Source organism: Ylistrum balloti, unplaced genomic scaffold (assembly GCF_031769215.1).
Source record: "Ylistrum balloti isolate Yb309-2 unplaced genomic scaffold, AGI_CSIRO_Ybal_v1 Utg370682, whole genome shotgun sequence".
In the NCBI taxonomy this organism is placed as follows: Eukaryota; Metazoa; Mollusca; class Bivalvia; order Pectinida; family Pectinidae; genus Ylistrum; species Ylistrum balloti.
Genome location: NW_026782411.1, coordinates 244,198 through 262,013, shown reverse-complemented (window position 1 = coordinate 262,013; position 17,816 = coordinate 244,198). Strand labels below are relative to the sequence as shown.

Genomic DNA, 17,816 nt, shown 5'->3' with positions numbered 1-17,816 from the left:
ATCTGAAACACTATTTTAATAATTGTTTTTGTGTTGAAAAACATAAAATGTCGTTATCAGATTAAGAAACAAAGAAACAGGGCCATAATTAATGTATGCAGAAACATGTACACGTCGAACCCGTATTGACAGCACTTCACATGGAACAGAAATTACATGTGTAGATCTCGGGAGGTTCTTACCACAAAGGGTACCACCACGCTGTGTGTGTATTCTGTCGGTACGGCTTCCTCAGGTACAATTAACAGTAAACAAGGGTCAGTCACTGATTAGAAAGATCGTGATTTGTCCTTTATTCCACGATAGCTGGAATTCTGACACAAATTATCATCTCATAGAATAATACCGCCTTTAAATTCCATACATATGAATATACACAGTGTTGAAATTATGGAAAGGTATTTCGTAAATGTCCTTACATGAAATGTTAATAGGTGGTGCCGATAAAACAAAGTTCTTTTTAGTATGCTTTTTATATGTTAAAATTCAACAGATCAGCTCATCAGTATACTGATATTTATTTAGATTTCTGCTCTGTTTAATCAACATTGAACCCTACAAGATTAGATTTATGAAACGAGTCTTAGAGGTTTTCAATTTACCGAGCCTTTTGTAAATTGGAAACAAATACAAGATTCTATTGATCCCATAACTTTAAAAGTTTTACAAATATTCGTGAAAACGGCATTTAATTAGGCTTTTATTATACTAAGCATAAGCGATATTCTCATTCTATATCTATTTCTTTGGTGATGTCGCAATGTATTTGTAATGATGAAACTATGACGTGATATTGCAAACAATGGGAACATTCAACCGATCACGCTAGGTCATATTACATGTGAATAATACCAAAACATATTAATGTAATTAGTAACATAAAGCAAGCTCGTGTTCCTTTCAATAATCTACATGATAATTATATACAGCTTACAATCTATACAAAATATGGTCTCTATTACGACATTGAAATTGACTTTATCACATGTGTGAAATATGTAATTATCTGGGTATATTACTTGATTATCATGTGACAAACTGTTGAACAGAATAGCTATATTACATTTAAATAATCTTGATTAATTAGTCTACTTGTATAGAAAACATATAGAGTTATTTTCTGAAAAAAATACCATGATACAGGTATGGTATATAACCTTTATTGCCTCGTCATATCCCGAAAAAAATTGGGATGCTTAGAAATTAATCATAAACTGTTTTGTTCACATGTGTTTAACGCCCTGCTTTGAAATAATCGAAGTTATACCTGAAGGATCGATGACACTAAAAATCCAGTTGAACAAATGGTATAGTTTTGTCTCAGTCGACACTTTTGCATCTCTTCACACTAGTCAACACAAGTTGTAAGTGGATGTCCTAGTAAATTTCTGAGCAAATATTACATATAAACTTAAATGAGCATTGTAATAGCATTCATATATTCAGTTACTGATAAACTTAACACTCCTTTGCATTGTCTTATCTTCTCGTCTTTCTCTGTGAGACAATATTGTGTTACAAATTATCACTGTTACTATATGTATGCTCTTCAGGATTTTGGATGTTTCTTGTATATTCTCACTGACGTTATATCTTTTCCTTCGGCAACAAATGTCTGTAAAACAAGAAAAGACATTATTGATTGATAACTCAACATTTTAGAGTCATTAAGTGTAAATCATGATAGTGTTTATACCTGAATGTATATGTGATAGTGTAAAGTCATTAAGTGTAAATCAGTACAGTGTTTATACCTGAATGAAAATGTGATAGTGTAAAGTCATTAAGTGTAAATCATTATAGTGTTTATACCTGAATGTATGTGTGATAGTGTAAAGTCATTAAGTGTAAATCAGTACAGTGTTTATATCTGAATGTAAATGTGATAGTGTAAAGTCATTAAGTGTAAATCATGATAGCGTTTATACCTGAATGTATGTGTGATAGTGTAACGTTAATAAGTGTGTACCGTTATTGTTTTATACAGCTATCATGTTTTATCGTAATGGTAGTAAAGACTTAATTGGCGAGGTTAATCAGCCATGTTTACCCTCGGTCTTGGAGTGGTACTCATCCATGTGGAATTTTGATCAGCTTGCCAAGAATGTATGACACAGCATACTGAATAAATCCCATACTATTTCAATAGAATAGCAAGTCTTTGTGTGTTAGCTACTATGATTAAAAGTGCGACATAGTATTTCATATCCATATATATTTAGGACTTATTCTATATAATATTTAACTAAACATATAATCGATTCAATTTTTTTGTCGGTGTAACTCATAACTATATTTTCAAAATCATTATCACTTCATAAATTCGTTACGATTAGATTTATGTTTCATTTACACTGAAATTACCCCAGTTGTCTTGAATAATAGGTTCATTTGATAAAAAATGTGAAGTTCCGGTTTAACATTTAGTTTTAAATCGTAAACCGTTTAGCCCTGTTATATTGTACAATACTTATGTCTCGTTAATGGTATACATTCTAGTATGTTAGATAAACATACTATTGTCATTGTATCGTCGTCCAATCTAGTCCTTGTGATTTTAGAGTTCACATCTCCAGCCTTTGTTCCTTTCTGGTAATGTACAAGAGACTCCCCTTCTATTACAAATGTTGACTGAAACAAAACAAAATGATATCATACATTTTTCAAAGTTACTGAAGTAATTACCAGTTTCTCAATAATAACATACAGGTTAAATGGTATATTCGTGTACTTATTCAAACTACTGTTTTCCATTATTTTGATAAAGTGTATATCGTATTTATGAGCACCGTCGATATTTAAACTACAAAACCGTAGGATAGTAGGGAACCAGTCAAATCTAAGGATACGATCAGTAAGGTCCGAAACAATATCTGGCGAAATGTCCCTTTACATGGTAGTGCAGACAAATATTAAAGGATCATAAACAGTTCAATCATTTCTATATAAACATGAACTTTCCGCCTTTGTTCGAACCCATTAGTACGTATTGAGTCTAGTTGATGTGATAAAAGTTTCCATATATCTTAAGGTTGTAAAAGGTATCGTGAGAGCCTTAAATCACACTGTTTTCTGGTATTGTTAAACTTACAGTGTCCTCTATAAGTATTTAATGATAGACTCGTAAAGCTTTAATAGTCCCAACGCAAAAATCTTGGATATATATTATGAGTCGATTTCGGTTGCAATTAACCTTATTACAAAAATGTTTTAAACGTGATTTTTTCATTGGTGGGTCAAGAGTCATATTAAAGTGTCACAAACTTGCTATCACATTGGTATGCTGAAGTAAAGGATACTTTATATGAGAACACACGATGTGTCTGACAAGTACGTAAAGGGTGTCACAAACAATACATGTCTGCTCACGAAGTATAGATATCAGATTAATTTAACGTCGGTTTTCACGAAAGAGCAGGTCTAAAGGTAAGCAAAAGTATATATTTGATTCAAAATATCTCTATTTATGTTCAAGTATAATATATCATCAACTGTTGTTCTATGTGTTTATAACTTATATGACCTCAGTTTTCAGAGCGGTTTTTTTAATTGCGAAACAGTTTTGGAGATAAATATCAAAAGGTGATGAAATTGTTATTAACACCATTTTTTTCTATATATAATTAATTTCGTTATGTTAATGAAGGTTCATTTGACTGCTATTGTTAAGCTCAATATACTAATGAATTTTTTAAAAATCTGATAATTTCTGATTTCTCATAAATAAACAAATAAGTTAATAATTATCGATGAAAACACCATAAAAAGTTTTAATCGGTACTGGCTACGTTTTGTAAATATCTTTAATCTTCACAAAAGACATCATCAACATATTCTCTGACTGACACACTTAATGATGATAAGGCTCGGCTATTCCGAGTGATTGGATAAGAAATGATAGTGATGGCTCTATAAGTAACTGACACAACATACTAAGAACTATACAGCCACCTTTGTTGTGGATACTGAATATGTAATCAACTTTCTATCATATCGTAGTCTTTATCACCAATACAACTAAACTCCTTGTTTCACCAAACTGTGGCGCCCTGATGGCCTAATTATGCACCTTTCTGGTATTTAAAAATTGGATAGATATCGAATGGTAAAGAGTATTCCGAAACTTAAAATATTCAAGGAATAAAAAGGTTTATGTATACCTGACGGGTAAATGTTTGACTGGCTATCTGGTAGGATAGTTACAGTGTCAACACGTGAAGCACTCCTTCAGTGATACCGTTATAAACAGGTACACAAATGTTGTAACTAAGGTCACATACTATCACACCCGTTTATTATGTCTTTTCGTTTTCTTGCCAGCCAGGACCTCCTCATATATCATACTTATCAAATACATCTCTACTTATAAAGAGATGCATGTCTAATAGGGCATATATATATCATATCATATACTTATTTACAAGGAAAATAATCATCTTGTATGTACATACACCAGTGACGTAACAATAACGTATGCTTGTATGCTTAAGCACACGCTCGAAACAGCGATTATTAACAAAAAAATTACTGCTTTTTATCATTTTTATTGAATAAAATATTAAAATAGAAAAGATATTTCTGATTAACTAATACCCGAGAGTTTCAGCTTTTGTGACTCAAAACAAGATGTGACATATAGAATAATATTATTACCTTACAATTTCTTCCATCTGGAGTGACCTCGTCAAACTCCTCTCCAATCTTAAATTGCAGATGATGGTTTTTAAATGTTGACAACAAATGCATCTCCCAGTTTTCGCCATTTTGTACAATGTCTTCATAACTCGTGATAGAATTTCCTACTTTACGGAGTACGAAATTGACCCCTACAAATGTAAAAAATAATCACCTATTAGATCACGAGAAAAAAATATGAAAGTAGGCATATCAAATACCACAAAGTATTGTCAGTATACCTTTGACAGCATCCAGATACACTGAACATGAGACGATACTTAAACTAACCTTTGGTATTGTCACGTTCATCCCCGTGCAATAATTTTCGTGATAGGAAAAGTGACTTTACGGTCGAAACTTATGAGTAGGAGACTGTTTATGAAACCAGTAATAACACTTCGTATTATACAATCCATAGGCATTCATGGTGAGATTGACAATAAACGTCATAATTTTATTTTATCAATATTTACCTAACCTATTGTATATATGATTTTAAAACATGTGTTGGACCATGTATACCACCAACCTACGAAGTTATGTAATGAGCCTGCTACAACATAAGGCTTCTTTACGCTTCTGATTGTCCTGATATAAAAACGTGTTATCCCTTGAATGAGCCCTAGAGCAGTGTCCTTGAATTTGAAAGTGTATTTATAGCACACTAGCCATCACGTGTTTATGTAGGCACATAGGTAAGTACTGATTTTATGGGCTTTTAAAATAAAACAGAGCTAAGAATATCTTTACTCTGAATTTAATAGACGTTGGACATCAGAGATAATCAAGTGACAAGTGATATTTCCGGTAATTATATATAAATGATCATATTTCTACTCCATGTCTGCCAGTCAATGATCTATTGATCTGTTGTGTTACAATAGCGAAGGCGTGATGGTAATCAGGGTCCATGTTACAGGCTACACAGGTATTACACAAGTAGACAAAGGTCGTTAAGGATGCATGCTGGAAATAGAACTAGTGATGGAATTTCCAGTGGTGTTATAGTGAAATAGTGTCAAAGCGTTTGCTCAAAATGTTATCGATACCACAATGTCATCTTAATTAAATCCATGAAAAATAAATTCTGATTCATTTTTCCGTTTATAATTATCTAATATATGGAGTAGCCTTGACCTCAGTTTTTTATCAAACCAAAATTAAGGTGTTTAAGCTTTTTTGTCCGGTGCAGACGTTATCAGATCTGATGGAGTGGTCTTTACGGTTATGTAACACAAGATGTTAGTTATCATCTGCCTTACTGATAAAGTGACGTCATGTATAGATAGGTTATTATAGTTATCATCAATAGTTCAGCTAAAATTTCTGAAGTCATTTTTCATTCTGTACAGATCCTTACATGTTTAAAGGTTCACGAGTTCTGTAGTAAATAATGTTTTTCACACTTACTGATTGGCTAGAAAGGATAAAGACATATATCGACCTCATCAAACGACTTTTTAAAATTGATGATCGTTGACACTTTTTGCTCTGTGACGCAAAATTGTTTTCATGGGTAGTTACATCATATATAACAATCGTTTACGGTACACAATAATGGCTTTATGAAATATGATGAATGTCTGACGCCTAATGTAACAGATGGTATAGCAGTTATATGTGTTTTATCAAGAGGTTAAAGTCAGTCGGAAAGAAGTAAGAAACGAGTTCAACACATTAGATGGACTTCTGCATCAACTTTTACTGAAATAGGATTAATTTAACAGAATGAAATTTAATTCAAGCAAACTAACAGAAATGATTAACATTATGTAAATGGTGGTTTCCGGTTCCGGTAATAAGAAAAACAATGGCCATTTGGTCATTGAAAGGAAATGTTCCAGGGGTGCAGAGGGCGAAAGTGATCGTAACTCTAGAAGATTGGGGACTGGTATTGTAAAATCTGCGCAGTATTAGAATGTAAAACATGGACACTACAATAGCAACATTCACAAGAACATGAACCAAAAAACGTCAGGAGGCCACGCGTTTTTTACACGAGAGTTTACTCTATATTCACTACGACAAGTACCTTAGTTATCAATACTGGCATATAGTGTGTTTGGTTATCTGTAGAAAAGGAGTCATGTAATGGTTGATTTACAATTTAACCTTTGACCTTGTCCTTAAGAGCAGTCTTGGATATCGCGTATTACTTTATTCTACAATCTTTCGATACAATACCAACCGACGGTTTTCATGTACTCGTCCCATTTATCGTCGTTCTTGTCCAGTTTCCAATATCCTAAAACCGCCGCCATGGTCACTTAGAATCTGCTGCCACGTGGATGAATGTCAGTAAACCTTCCGTTCGGGTCTGACCTTAGATAAAAACACACTTAAGGATATATACACTTAGTTTATTTAACAATGCTGCTTTTGTTTTTAAATTTGTTACTAAAAAAATAATAAATTGCATAATACGTGGGTTTTGACCCACGTTATGCCACTTATCGAGTTTCAAATGGAAGTTAGTGGTTTATTAAGGATATGGAGATACTTAGAAGAAAACCCTTAGACTTTAAAACATTTGGTCAACATGATAACAGTCAAGAGGGACCCAGACGATTAATTCGACACACCTATATTTGGAACTTTACGGTATACAGGTTATATCAAATATCTTAATGTGCATAATGGTATGGTTTTCTTGTTCTGTGTCCAATAGCTACAAGTGGATAAGTGGTATCGGTACGTAACCATATATTAACGTCCTATGAACCTATGATCAGACCATGTTCGAATGATTTATTTATGTTCAATTGACTTGACAATTTAATTTGATAGGCAATACATTAACCAATTTCGTTTGAAACCTAGTCTGCATAATTAACGTGGGTTGTTGATATCAAATCCATTCAAATTTACTATAAATTAAGTTTTTCTCCAACTCTCTGATTACATACTTAAATTATCGCATTGACAACAGTCAGAAATACGACTGAGAAACTTACCTGTTTTAAAGGTGGCTTAACTCCACTGATCACGTTCTCGGAGCGTCACCAATTGAAGTGAATTGCTCGTAAATGATAGAGATATATCTAGACGAAACCCTTAGACTTTAAACATTTGGTCAACAAGATAACAGATAAAGCTGTTTAGTCAAGAAGGGCCCAGACGATTAAAATACCTGTCCATCTTAAATGTTCTAAAATGACCGTCAAAAATCAGCCTTGCTAACTATATCTAAAGATTCAAGGTTAAACCGACTTCCCCTAGACAAATCAAGATATCGTTATCTTCTGCATCATAACACAATTCTGATCTAAACGGTCACGTCATTACATTCAATAGGTACATTCAGCTTCCCGAATGTCCCAGACGTAAGTAAATTAGGGATATAAATTATTATAAATATAGGATAGCTAAAACAGGTCTGTTTATATAGGGGCTATATGTTGTGTTTTACATGTAGTCATGTATCCGACAGTTTAGCTTGTAGATAGATATATAATTAATTAATTTGACATTTTGAACTTCTAGAATATATGACATAAATAGGGAAAGTTGGCCGTTAGGGACATGACCTGATTATAGCTGGGACCTGCACAAGCAGAACGGATGTAGGTAAATTTTAAATAATCAAACAACTGGTTATACGGGAATCAATACATGTACTATGATCAAAAGTCAATAAATATTTCATTAATTATCATCAACGATTTCCCAGGGGAAGATCATAATGTACTCAATTTGTTCTAACTTATTGTCTGGAACGAATCCTGCCCTTTCAGCCAGTACCCACAACACATTTACTGTCCTACGCCCCAACAAAGGGATTTCACGTCGCTTCCTACGCTACTTCCTGTAATTTAAAATACGATAATTGATGCGTTCTAACAAGATCAAATGATCCATAATATATATCGATATGTAGCTTGTACAGGATTTGCTCCTTTGCAATTAATCATTTTGTAATGGCTTTGCTATGTCCGCATGTCTCGCCTAGCAACGGGTTACGTGCGTTGCGCTTCATTTCTATGGAAACAGAATGAGAGTATATCAGAACTGAGTGGATGCTTTAGCGATTTGCCTATGCTTTATACTTTAAGCCATGTGAGGTTGGAAGGCTGGCTACTGTTTGTTTTGTGAATGTTGACTGGTATCAGATAATTAATTGGATATTTACAATGGGTTAACAAACTGGATGAGCGAACACGTCAGCACAACAATGGATTTAAGCTAATTACACCTGATAACATTTGCATTGAGTCATTTCGCTTTGTGGACCATACTATCAATCACAAATGATGACTTTCAAGTACGAGCTAAAACAATATGTTTCTGTGGGGTTTTGTAAATCGTGTTTGTAAGGGTGACCACATTCAATTTCTACACGATTGGTCTATGTGACACATTACTTGTGACATATATATTTTCTACGCGATCTACCATCCTCTAGCGTAATTACTGGTATGTGTTGCATATTGCATGTGGCTGCACCATCAATGGATCGTTTTCCTCATATAAGAGATTGTTAATGACAGTGCCTGTAATACATTTCAGAAGTTGTACCACCAGCAACAGCAGATTCAGAGTATTCAGAACCAGTTAGCCCAACAGCAGCAGCAACAACAACAGTACGCCGACACAAACACCAATATCTACCGCAGCCAGCTGGCCGCCAGCCTAAGAGCGTTCAAGCCCAAAGACTGGACCCCTCTCAAATCCTCTGATACCGACCCTTCTTTCTTCAGATGTAAACCGGTTACCTGCCAAGCACCTGAAAGGTAAGCACTTTTTTCTGATAACGTCATATGTACATAGTTTTTGAAAAATAAGCAATGATGGTAATTTTTAATCCGGACTCCAAATATATTTCATCTCTTTACCAGATTTCATGAGACATATATAGATTGAAATTGTACTTCGATCATTTTAAATATACGTGTGTTTTTATCAATATGAAAGAATGTTTCGAATCTAGATGATGGGGTTCTTACATTGATAAGATTTGCGACAAAAGAACAAAGTTATTATTGGCACGTCAACAGAATCTTCATTCAAACATTAAATCGATGAGACTAGAGCAAGACACATACAAATGAAAGATTTACAAGACCCTTTAAAAAAGGATGAAGTGAATAATACCACATGTTCCAACAGGTGCACGTTTTCAGCTTCACGACACCCCAATTCTAATTCTTGGTCAATCCAAGTAAGTAATGCCACATTCCCAAATAAGAACAATGTTAACAACAACGGAACTACCAGGTATTCTAACGAGCTTCACGGGTATCAAGCATGCCAAACTTCATATCGCACAAAAGATAATATATTTCCTAAGGAGATCATTATGTCGACCATATGTTTATTTGTTAGCTGTTGAAATCTTGTACGAAAATCGTGATATAGTTAACAAGATCTTGTATATCGAATCCATTGCGACATGTGAACACTGTAGAATGGGGAAACAAAATTGTTGATATCTAAATATGGAAAAACACAATAGAGAAATCTTATATCTTCACAAATAAGCAGAAGATTGGCACAGATGTTATAATCTGAAAAATATGCTATACTTTAATATTATATGATGCTTCCCCTTGTACTACGTTTCACTGTCTGTCAATACCATCACATTGCATGGTGTATCTGTATCACAGGTAAGTAGATACATTTATCTGGTAGCTAATTAATGAGTGTTCCGTTGGTCCTATGACAGGGAAACTGAACGAAGACACCCAGTAGAACTTGCATTTATCACCAGGTGAGAAGTGTTCAGGTGTATAGTATCGTGTTACCTGTGGTAGTCTAGGTTCTAATCAAGAGGAAATATTTCCTTTCAATAACGCGCAGGTGGTTGGTAATGTATTAACGCAATTAGGTTGTGGAAATTAACATTTTTTATCAGTGAGAAATGTTCTCGACTGGTTATATCACACAGGTTGAGCGTGAATTTTAATGAATTGTGTTATCAAGGTACTGGCAAATGTCGGGACGTATTGTCTTGTTGGGGATGTATGGTTATCTCATTGTTATAACGCTGTGTATGACTTTCTTTCTGGCCCTCATAATACTATACTTGGAATATTTCTTTTTTAATAATAATGATAATAATAATGAAAAAGCATGACACTCCTGTAATATTCACCAGAATTTGTAGGTAAAAATACTTATTTATTGTGATGCTTTTTCATCAATCATATTGTGTTATTTACTTGTGTTTAAACTAGCTTAATTAGTATCCAAACTTACCGGCCGTGTTTTCCCCCCATCAATTCATATTCCATTACATAGTATGTATTAATAGAATATGACATGAAAAATAATTACAGATCGATGATCAATTAGTATTGCTTATTCAATAATCATAATGATATGACCATATATTACAAATACATTGGTGTAGAGATAGACATAACAAGACTAATATACAAATGTATTGTTACATAATCAACCCGTGACGTCACTTGAGCAGTAATTGTCATGTATCACGTGATATATCCAGACCAGTATTTTGGATGTTATCTGAGGTGTCCTGCGCGTTACTTATCAAGCCGTGACATCACTTGAGTAGTAATTGTCATGTATCACGTGATGTATCCAGACCAGTATCTGAGGTGTTATCTGAGGTGTCCTGTACAATGGGCACTGTCTGTGCTATCGAATGATGCTCTGACTAAAACACATGTATCATACCTTGAGGCGATTTCGTCGCGGTAAAAAAATCAATCTTCTTTTTCGTATTATTTATGGAATTGTGATATGTCCTCGATCAACTGACAGTACTTATAAAATTGATTTTGTTTGTATAACACTAACTACATTGGATGGATTTTTTTTCTGTAGTTTACAATAACAGATAACTATTGACAGACACTGAAGCCACACGTTTGAAATGTGAACATATCTATTTATACCTTCATTTGTGCTCAGTATCTGACATACAAAAACTGTTCCCCACATTGATTATTGTAGACAGTTAATTACGTCACGTGGGTCGATCAGTCACGCCAATTCGTGCTCGGCACTTATTGCTATAATTATTCTACTGCTTCATGTGTTATATAACATGTCCTTGTATAAAAAAGCCCCGCACTATAAAGGAATGACGTGACGTACAGTCGGGACAGGAAACATACAAATAGGAACTCGTACAGGATAATATATATATATAGTGTTAGGCATAAAACGTAGATATTCTGTGTATAAATACCAGCTTATTGTCATTCTACACTAATACTTTCAATTGATTTTTAGTAAAAGGCATTAGCGTCACAAATATAGTGAAGTAACGTCAACTATATAGTGTAGTAGTGTCAAATATATAGTGTAGTAGTGTCAGATATATAGCGTAGTAGTGTCAAGTATATAGTGTAGTAGTGGCAGATATATAGTGTAGTAGTGTCAAGTATATAGTGTAGTAGTGTCAGATATATAGTGTAGTAGTGTCAAATATATAGTGTAGTAGTGTCAGATATATAGTGTAGTATTGTCAGATATATAGCGTAGTAGTGTCAGATATATAGTGTAGTAGTGTCAAATATATAGCGTAGTGTAGTAGTGTCAGATATATAGTGTAGTATTGTCAGATATATAGTGTAGTAGTGTCAAGTATATAGTGTAGTGTAGTAGTGTCAGATATATAGTGTAGTAGTGTCAAATATATAGTGTAGTAGTGTCAGATATATAGTGTAGTAGTGTCAAGTATATAGTGTAGTAGTGTCAGATATATAGTGTAGTAGTGTCAAATATATAGTGTAGTAGTGTCAGATATATAGTGTAGCGTAGTAGTGTCAGATATATAGTGTAGTAGTGTCAAATATGTAGTGTAGTAGTGTCAGATATGTAGCGTAGTAGTGTCAGATATATAGTGTAGCGTAGTAGTGTCAGATATATGGTGTAGTAGTGTCAGGTATATAGTGCAGTAGTGTCAGATATATAGTGTAGCGTAGTAGTGTCAGATATATAGTGTAGTAGTGTCAAATATATAGTGTAGCGTAGTAGTGTCAGATATAAAGTGTAGCGTAGTAGTGTCAGATATATAGTGTAGTAGTGTCAGGTATATAGTGCAGTAGTGTCAGATATATAGTGTAGCGTAGTAGTGTCAGATATATAGTGCAGTAGTGTCAGATATGTAGTGTAGCGTAGTAGTGTCAGATATATAGTGTAGTAGTGTCAAATATATAGTGTAGTAGTGTCAAGTATATAGTGTAGTAGTGTCAGATATATAGTGTAGTAGTGTCAGATATATGGTGTAGTAGTGTCAGATATAGTGTAGTAGTGTCAGATATATAGTGTAGTAGTGTCAGATATATAGCGTAGTAGTGTCAAATATATAGTGTAGCGTAGTAGTGTCAGATATATAGTGTAGTGTAGTAGTGTCAGATATATAGTGTAGTAGTGTCAAGTATATAGTGTAGTAGTGTTAAATATATAGTGTAGTAGTGTCAGATATGTAGTGTAGTAGTGTCAGATATATAGTGTAGTAGTGTCAGATATATAGTGTAGTAGTGTCAGATATGTAGTGTAGTAGTGTCAGATATATAGTGTAGTAGTGTCAAGTGTATAATGTAGTAAGGTCAAACATATAGTGTATATATCTGACATGTTATTGGTACTGATACAAATTACTGTTCGTAAGGAATCTAATAGATATCTAGAACCTCTCTATATGTTTTGTATTCATTTGTATTCGAATCACCTTACATTATTTTCTATCGTATTTTTCAGGCCTATAGTGTCGAGAGGCCCGTCTCCTTCACGGCTATGCCGCCCAAGATCCGTCCCCAACGGTTCCAGCCGGCCTCCGAGTGGGTTCCGACGCTCAGACACGCCAACTGATGTTCGTCCTGGGAACTTCGACACCCTCACTCCGAACGTGTTGGCTAACCTCATCAGTGGTAATTCTTACAAAACTGCCCCTAGATACGGGGACCGTGGTCACTTCGGAGAGGAATCAGTGGAAGATAAAAACAAGAAATCAACAACGCCTCCAAAGGACGATGACGTCAGCACAAGTGGGATAGATAGTACGCACTCAGCCGAGGAGGATATCAGTAGTAGTAGTAGTAGTTCTGATGAAGACAGTGATTACGAACCCAGTGTGGACAGAAATAGAGACGTCCCTGATCTTAATCTCAGACCAGAAAAACTGGATTCCTTCGTGATACCAGACTCCGCGAAAGGATGGCGAAAATTTGACTTTGATGTTGATGAAACAGATATTCCGCCATACGAATTTGAGGAGGTGTTACCAGAATCGTTCAGAGAACTTGATTTTAGACAGATTGCTAGACTGAAATGGAGCTGGCGTGATCAAACCAAAGACCGACCAAATGATGGCATTACAGAAGACATCATGGATCGAATGGTGGAACTGGAGAGGCTCCAAATGGAAACAGAGGACTGGGAGCAAAAACGCTCTGTACAACTACTCAAAAAGCGACAACGCGTCATAAGTGCAAAGGGGGGACATAAGGACAAGCGTTGTTGCAATAGGTGCTTACAGCCAGCGTGTTCTGGTGACTGTCCTGAGAAATTTGTGCAATCGGAAATATGTGATTTATGTAGACAACCGTTTTGTATAGGAAATTGTAAAGATAATAAATACGAACAACGCATGCGTCAAACTCGCAATGTTGACGATGAAAAACCCCCAACAGGTCCAAAACCATTGGCGTCGAGGTGCAAGTCGTGTCAGAGCAGGCACAATGGAAAATTAATTAACGCTAACAACTTAGTGTTAGGTCGGCCAAAATCGGGAAACGTTACCTACTCACGCGGGGTGGCCAGCGTCAAACCCAAGGACATCAGACATATAGGACCGGATATGGCTATCAATGCCGAGGTCATCAGGGATTTCGAAAAATTAGGGATGGACCCTTACCAGTCTTCTCGTCCCAGCACGGCTCGTGTACAAAGACCGCGCAGTAGAAATGCTGCACATCCGGGCAAAAGTTTCTATTCACAGAGACGTGACTCATTAACGGACACGGAGAAGAATATAGCAAAATTAAACCGAAAGAAAGCCAAGTCGATAAGACTGCGCAGACCAAAAACAGCGGCATAATTATCTTATAAACAGTGCTACTCTTCGACTTTAGACTTTAACTTGGAATAGATTCAGTATTCACTCCAAATCATTCAGTGATATTCTTTTATTTCAACACCAAACTTCTTCGCGCTTTATGTTTATACGAAATTTGCATATAGAAAAGGGGGGCGGGATGGATTAAAATGTCAATTCAGCAAAATAACTTTTTACGTAATAATAAACTTAACCATGAAATCCATCTGTATTATGAAGTTTTCTGTATCAAGGAAAACAGGTTTTCATTACCCGCTTCAAATTCCTGATTTCCTGAAAATTCATATGTTTATGCAAAACAATAACACTGCCAAAAGGATACAACACGTGACAAGGAGGGGGAGGGTATTTCCATTCCATATGTGTTATCTTGTCAAATATCACAGTTCAGATTCCCGGTGCACAGTCTTAATGAATCATATAGCGGGGCTTGAGAAAAATGCGTTCTTTTAATGCACCAATCGATCCAGGGTTTTCAAAAGTTGGAACAATCTACAAAAGTTTGCTTGGAAAATATTTCATTGTCCATTCTGACCACCCCCTTGGTTTAGTGACAGTAAAGTATTTCCTAAAATTTGGTCATTTCGCTAGGCCAACGTGGGTCGATTTAGAGTAACCATAGTTTATCAAAGGGAAGTAACCTTTTGTTAGCAATGTCTTTTTGACAAATTAAAATTGCTTTAAAAGTTTGGTATACTGCGCACCTTTAAGTCATCTGTCGTCTAGAGGCTAAAATTTTCAACAAACGCACATATCAAACAATCATCCTCTTTTCAATATATTTAATTTAGATCTGGTCACAAACTTCATCTGCTGACTTATGTGAAGTGTCAATTTTACTAAGGTAGGAACTTTAACAAAAATATACAATTAGGCCTAGATTTGTAAAAATACCAATTTACTGGGGTTTTTTTAGTTATTGTTATGTGTTAGATTGAGTAAATGAAAATAAAATAGAATCAATGAAAGTGATCCCATCAAAACAAACCAAACTTGTTTTTGTCTCTAAACTTTAAAGTGTTCATAGAAAATAAATCGCATCATAAGTATTAAAAAAACCCTCACAAATTTACTGTAACACAAAGAACTACATAGTCAATATACAGATGTCTACCACTATTACTGTACACAAAGTACCACATAGTCAATATACAGGTGTCTACCACTATTACTGTAACACAAAGAACTACATAGTCAATTTACAAATGTCTACCACTATTACTGTAACACAAAGTACTACATAGTCAATATACAGATGTCTACCACTATTACTGTAACACAGAGTACTACATAGTCAATATACAAATGTCTACCACTATTACTGTAACACAGAGTACTACATAGTCAATATATAAATGTCTACCACTATTACTGTAACACAGACGTACCACATAGTCAATTTACAAATGTCTACCACTATTACTGTAACACAAAGTACTACATAGTCAATTTACAAATGTCTACCACTATTACTGTAACACAGAGTACTACATAGTCAATTTACAAATGTCTACCACTATTACTGTAACACAAAGTACCACATAGTCAGTTTACAAATGTCTACCACTATTACTGTAACACAGACGTACCACATAGTCAATTTACAAATGTCTACCACTATTGCTGTAACACAAAGTACTACATAGTCAATTTACAAATGTCTACCACTATTACTGTAACACAGAGTACTACATAGTCAATTTACAAATGTCTACCACTATTACTGTAACACAGAGTACTACATAGTCAATTTACAAGTGTCTACCACTATTACTGTAACACAGACGTACCACATAGTCAATATATAAATGTCTACCACTATTACTGTAACACAAAGTACTACATAGTCAATATACAGATGTCTACCACTATTACTGTAACACAGAGTACTACATAGTCAATTTACAGATGTCTACCACTATTACTGTAACACAGAGTACTACATAGTCAATTTACAAGTGTCTACCACTATTACTGTAACACAGACGTACCACATAGTCAATATATAAATGTCTACCACTATTACTGTAACACAAAGTACTACATAGTCAATATACAGATGTCTACCACTATTACTGTAACACAAAGTACCACATAGTCAATTTACAAATGTCTACCACTATTACTGTAATACAGACGTACCACATAGTCAATTTACAAATGTCTACCACTATTGCTGTAACACAAAGTACTACATAGTCAATTTACAAATGTCTACCACTATTACTGTAACACAGAGTACTACATAGTCAATTTACAAGTGTCTACCACTATTACTGTAACACAGACGTACCACATAGTCAATATATAGATGTCTACCACTATTACTGTAACACAAAGTACTACATAGTCAATATACAGATGTCTACCACTATTACTGTAACACAGAGTACTACATAGTCAATTTACAGATGTCTACCACTATTACTGTAACACAGAGTACTACATAGTCAATTTACAAGTGTCTACCACTATTACTGTAACACAGACGTACCACATAGTCAATATATAAATGTCTACCACTATTACTGTAACACAAAGTACTACATAGTCAATATACAGATGTCTACCACTATTACTGTAACACAAAGTTCTACATAGTCAATATACAGATGTCTACCAATATTACTGTAACACAGACGTACCACATAGTCAATATATAAATGTCTACCACTATTACTGTAACACAAAGTACTACATAGTCAATATACAGATGTCTACCACTATTACTGTAACACAAAGTACCACATAGTCAATATATAAATGTCTACCACTATTACTGTAACACAGACGTACCACATAGTCAATATATAAATATCTACCACTATTACTGTAACACAGAGTACTACATAGTCAATTTACAAATGTCTACCACTATTACTGTAACACAGAGTACTACATAGTCAATTTACAAGTGTCTACCACTATTACTGTAACACAAAGTACCACATAGTCAATTTACAAATGTCTACCACTATTACTGTACCACAAAGTACCACATAGTCAATATACAGATGTCTACCACTATTACTGTAACACAAAGTATTACATAGTCAATATACAGATGTCTACCACTATTACTGTAACACAAAGTACTACATAGTCA

At 34.6% G+C, this 17,816-nt stretch overlaps 2 protein-coding genes across 2 annotated transcripts in view; one reads left to right on the top strand and one right to left on the bottom strand.

Annotated features, from left to right (window-relative positions):
• LOC132557507 (uncharacterized) overlaps nt 1-14,915 on the top strand; it is a 34,988-nt gene extending 20,073 nt beyond the window's left edge. Inside the window, exons 5-6 of the mRNA XM_060222003.1 lie at nt 9,184-9,407; nt 13,354-14,915. Coding sequence (XP_060077986.1) covers nt 9,184-9,407; nt 13,354-14,692 — 1,563 coding nt within the window. The 3' untranslated portion in view covers nt 14,693-14,915. The remainder of the gene's footprint in view (nt 1-9,183; nt 9,408-13,353) is intronic.
• On the bottom strand, nt 1,530-6,938 carry LOC132557513 (fatty acid-binding protein, brain-like). Its single transcript, XM_060222008.1, has 4 exons — nt 6,866-6,938; nt 4,654-4,826; nt 2,518-2,631; nt 1,530-1,615 (listed from the first exon to the last, which is right to left on the bottom strand). Exons 1-4 carry the CDS (start codon nt 6,936-6,938, stop codon nt 1,550-1,552), a joined length of 426 nt encoding a protein of 141 aa, XP_060077991.1. The 3' UTR covers nt 1,530-1,549.
• Nucleotides 14,916-17,816: the final 2,901 nt, after the last annotated feature.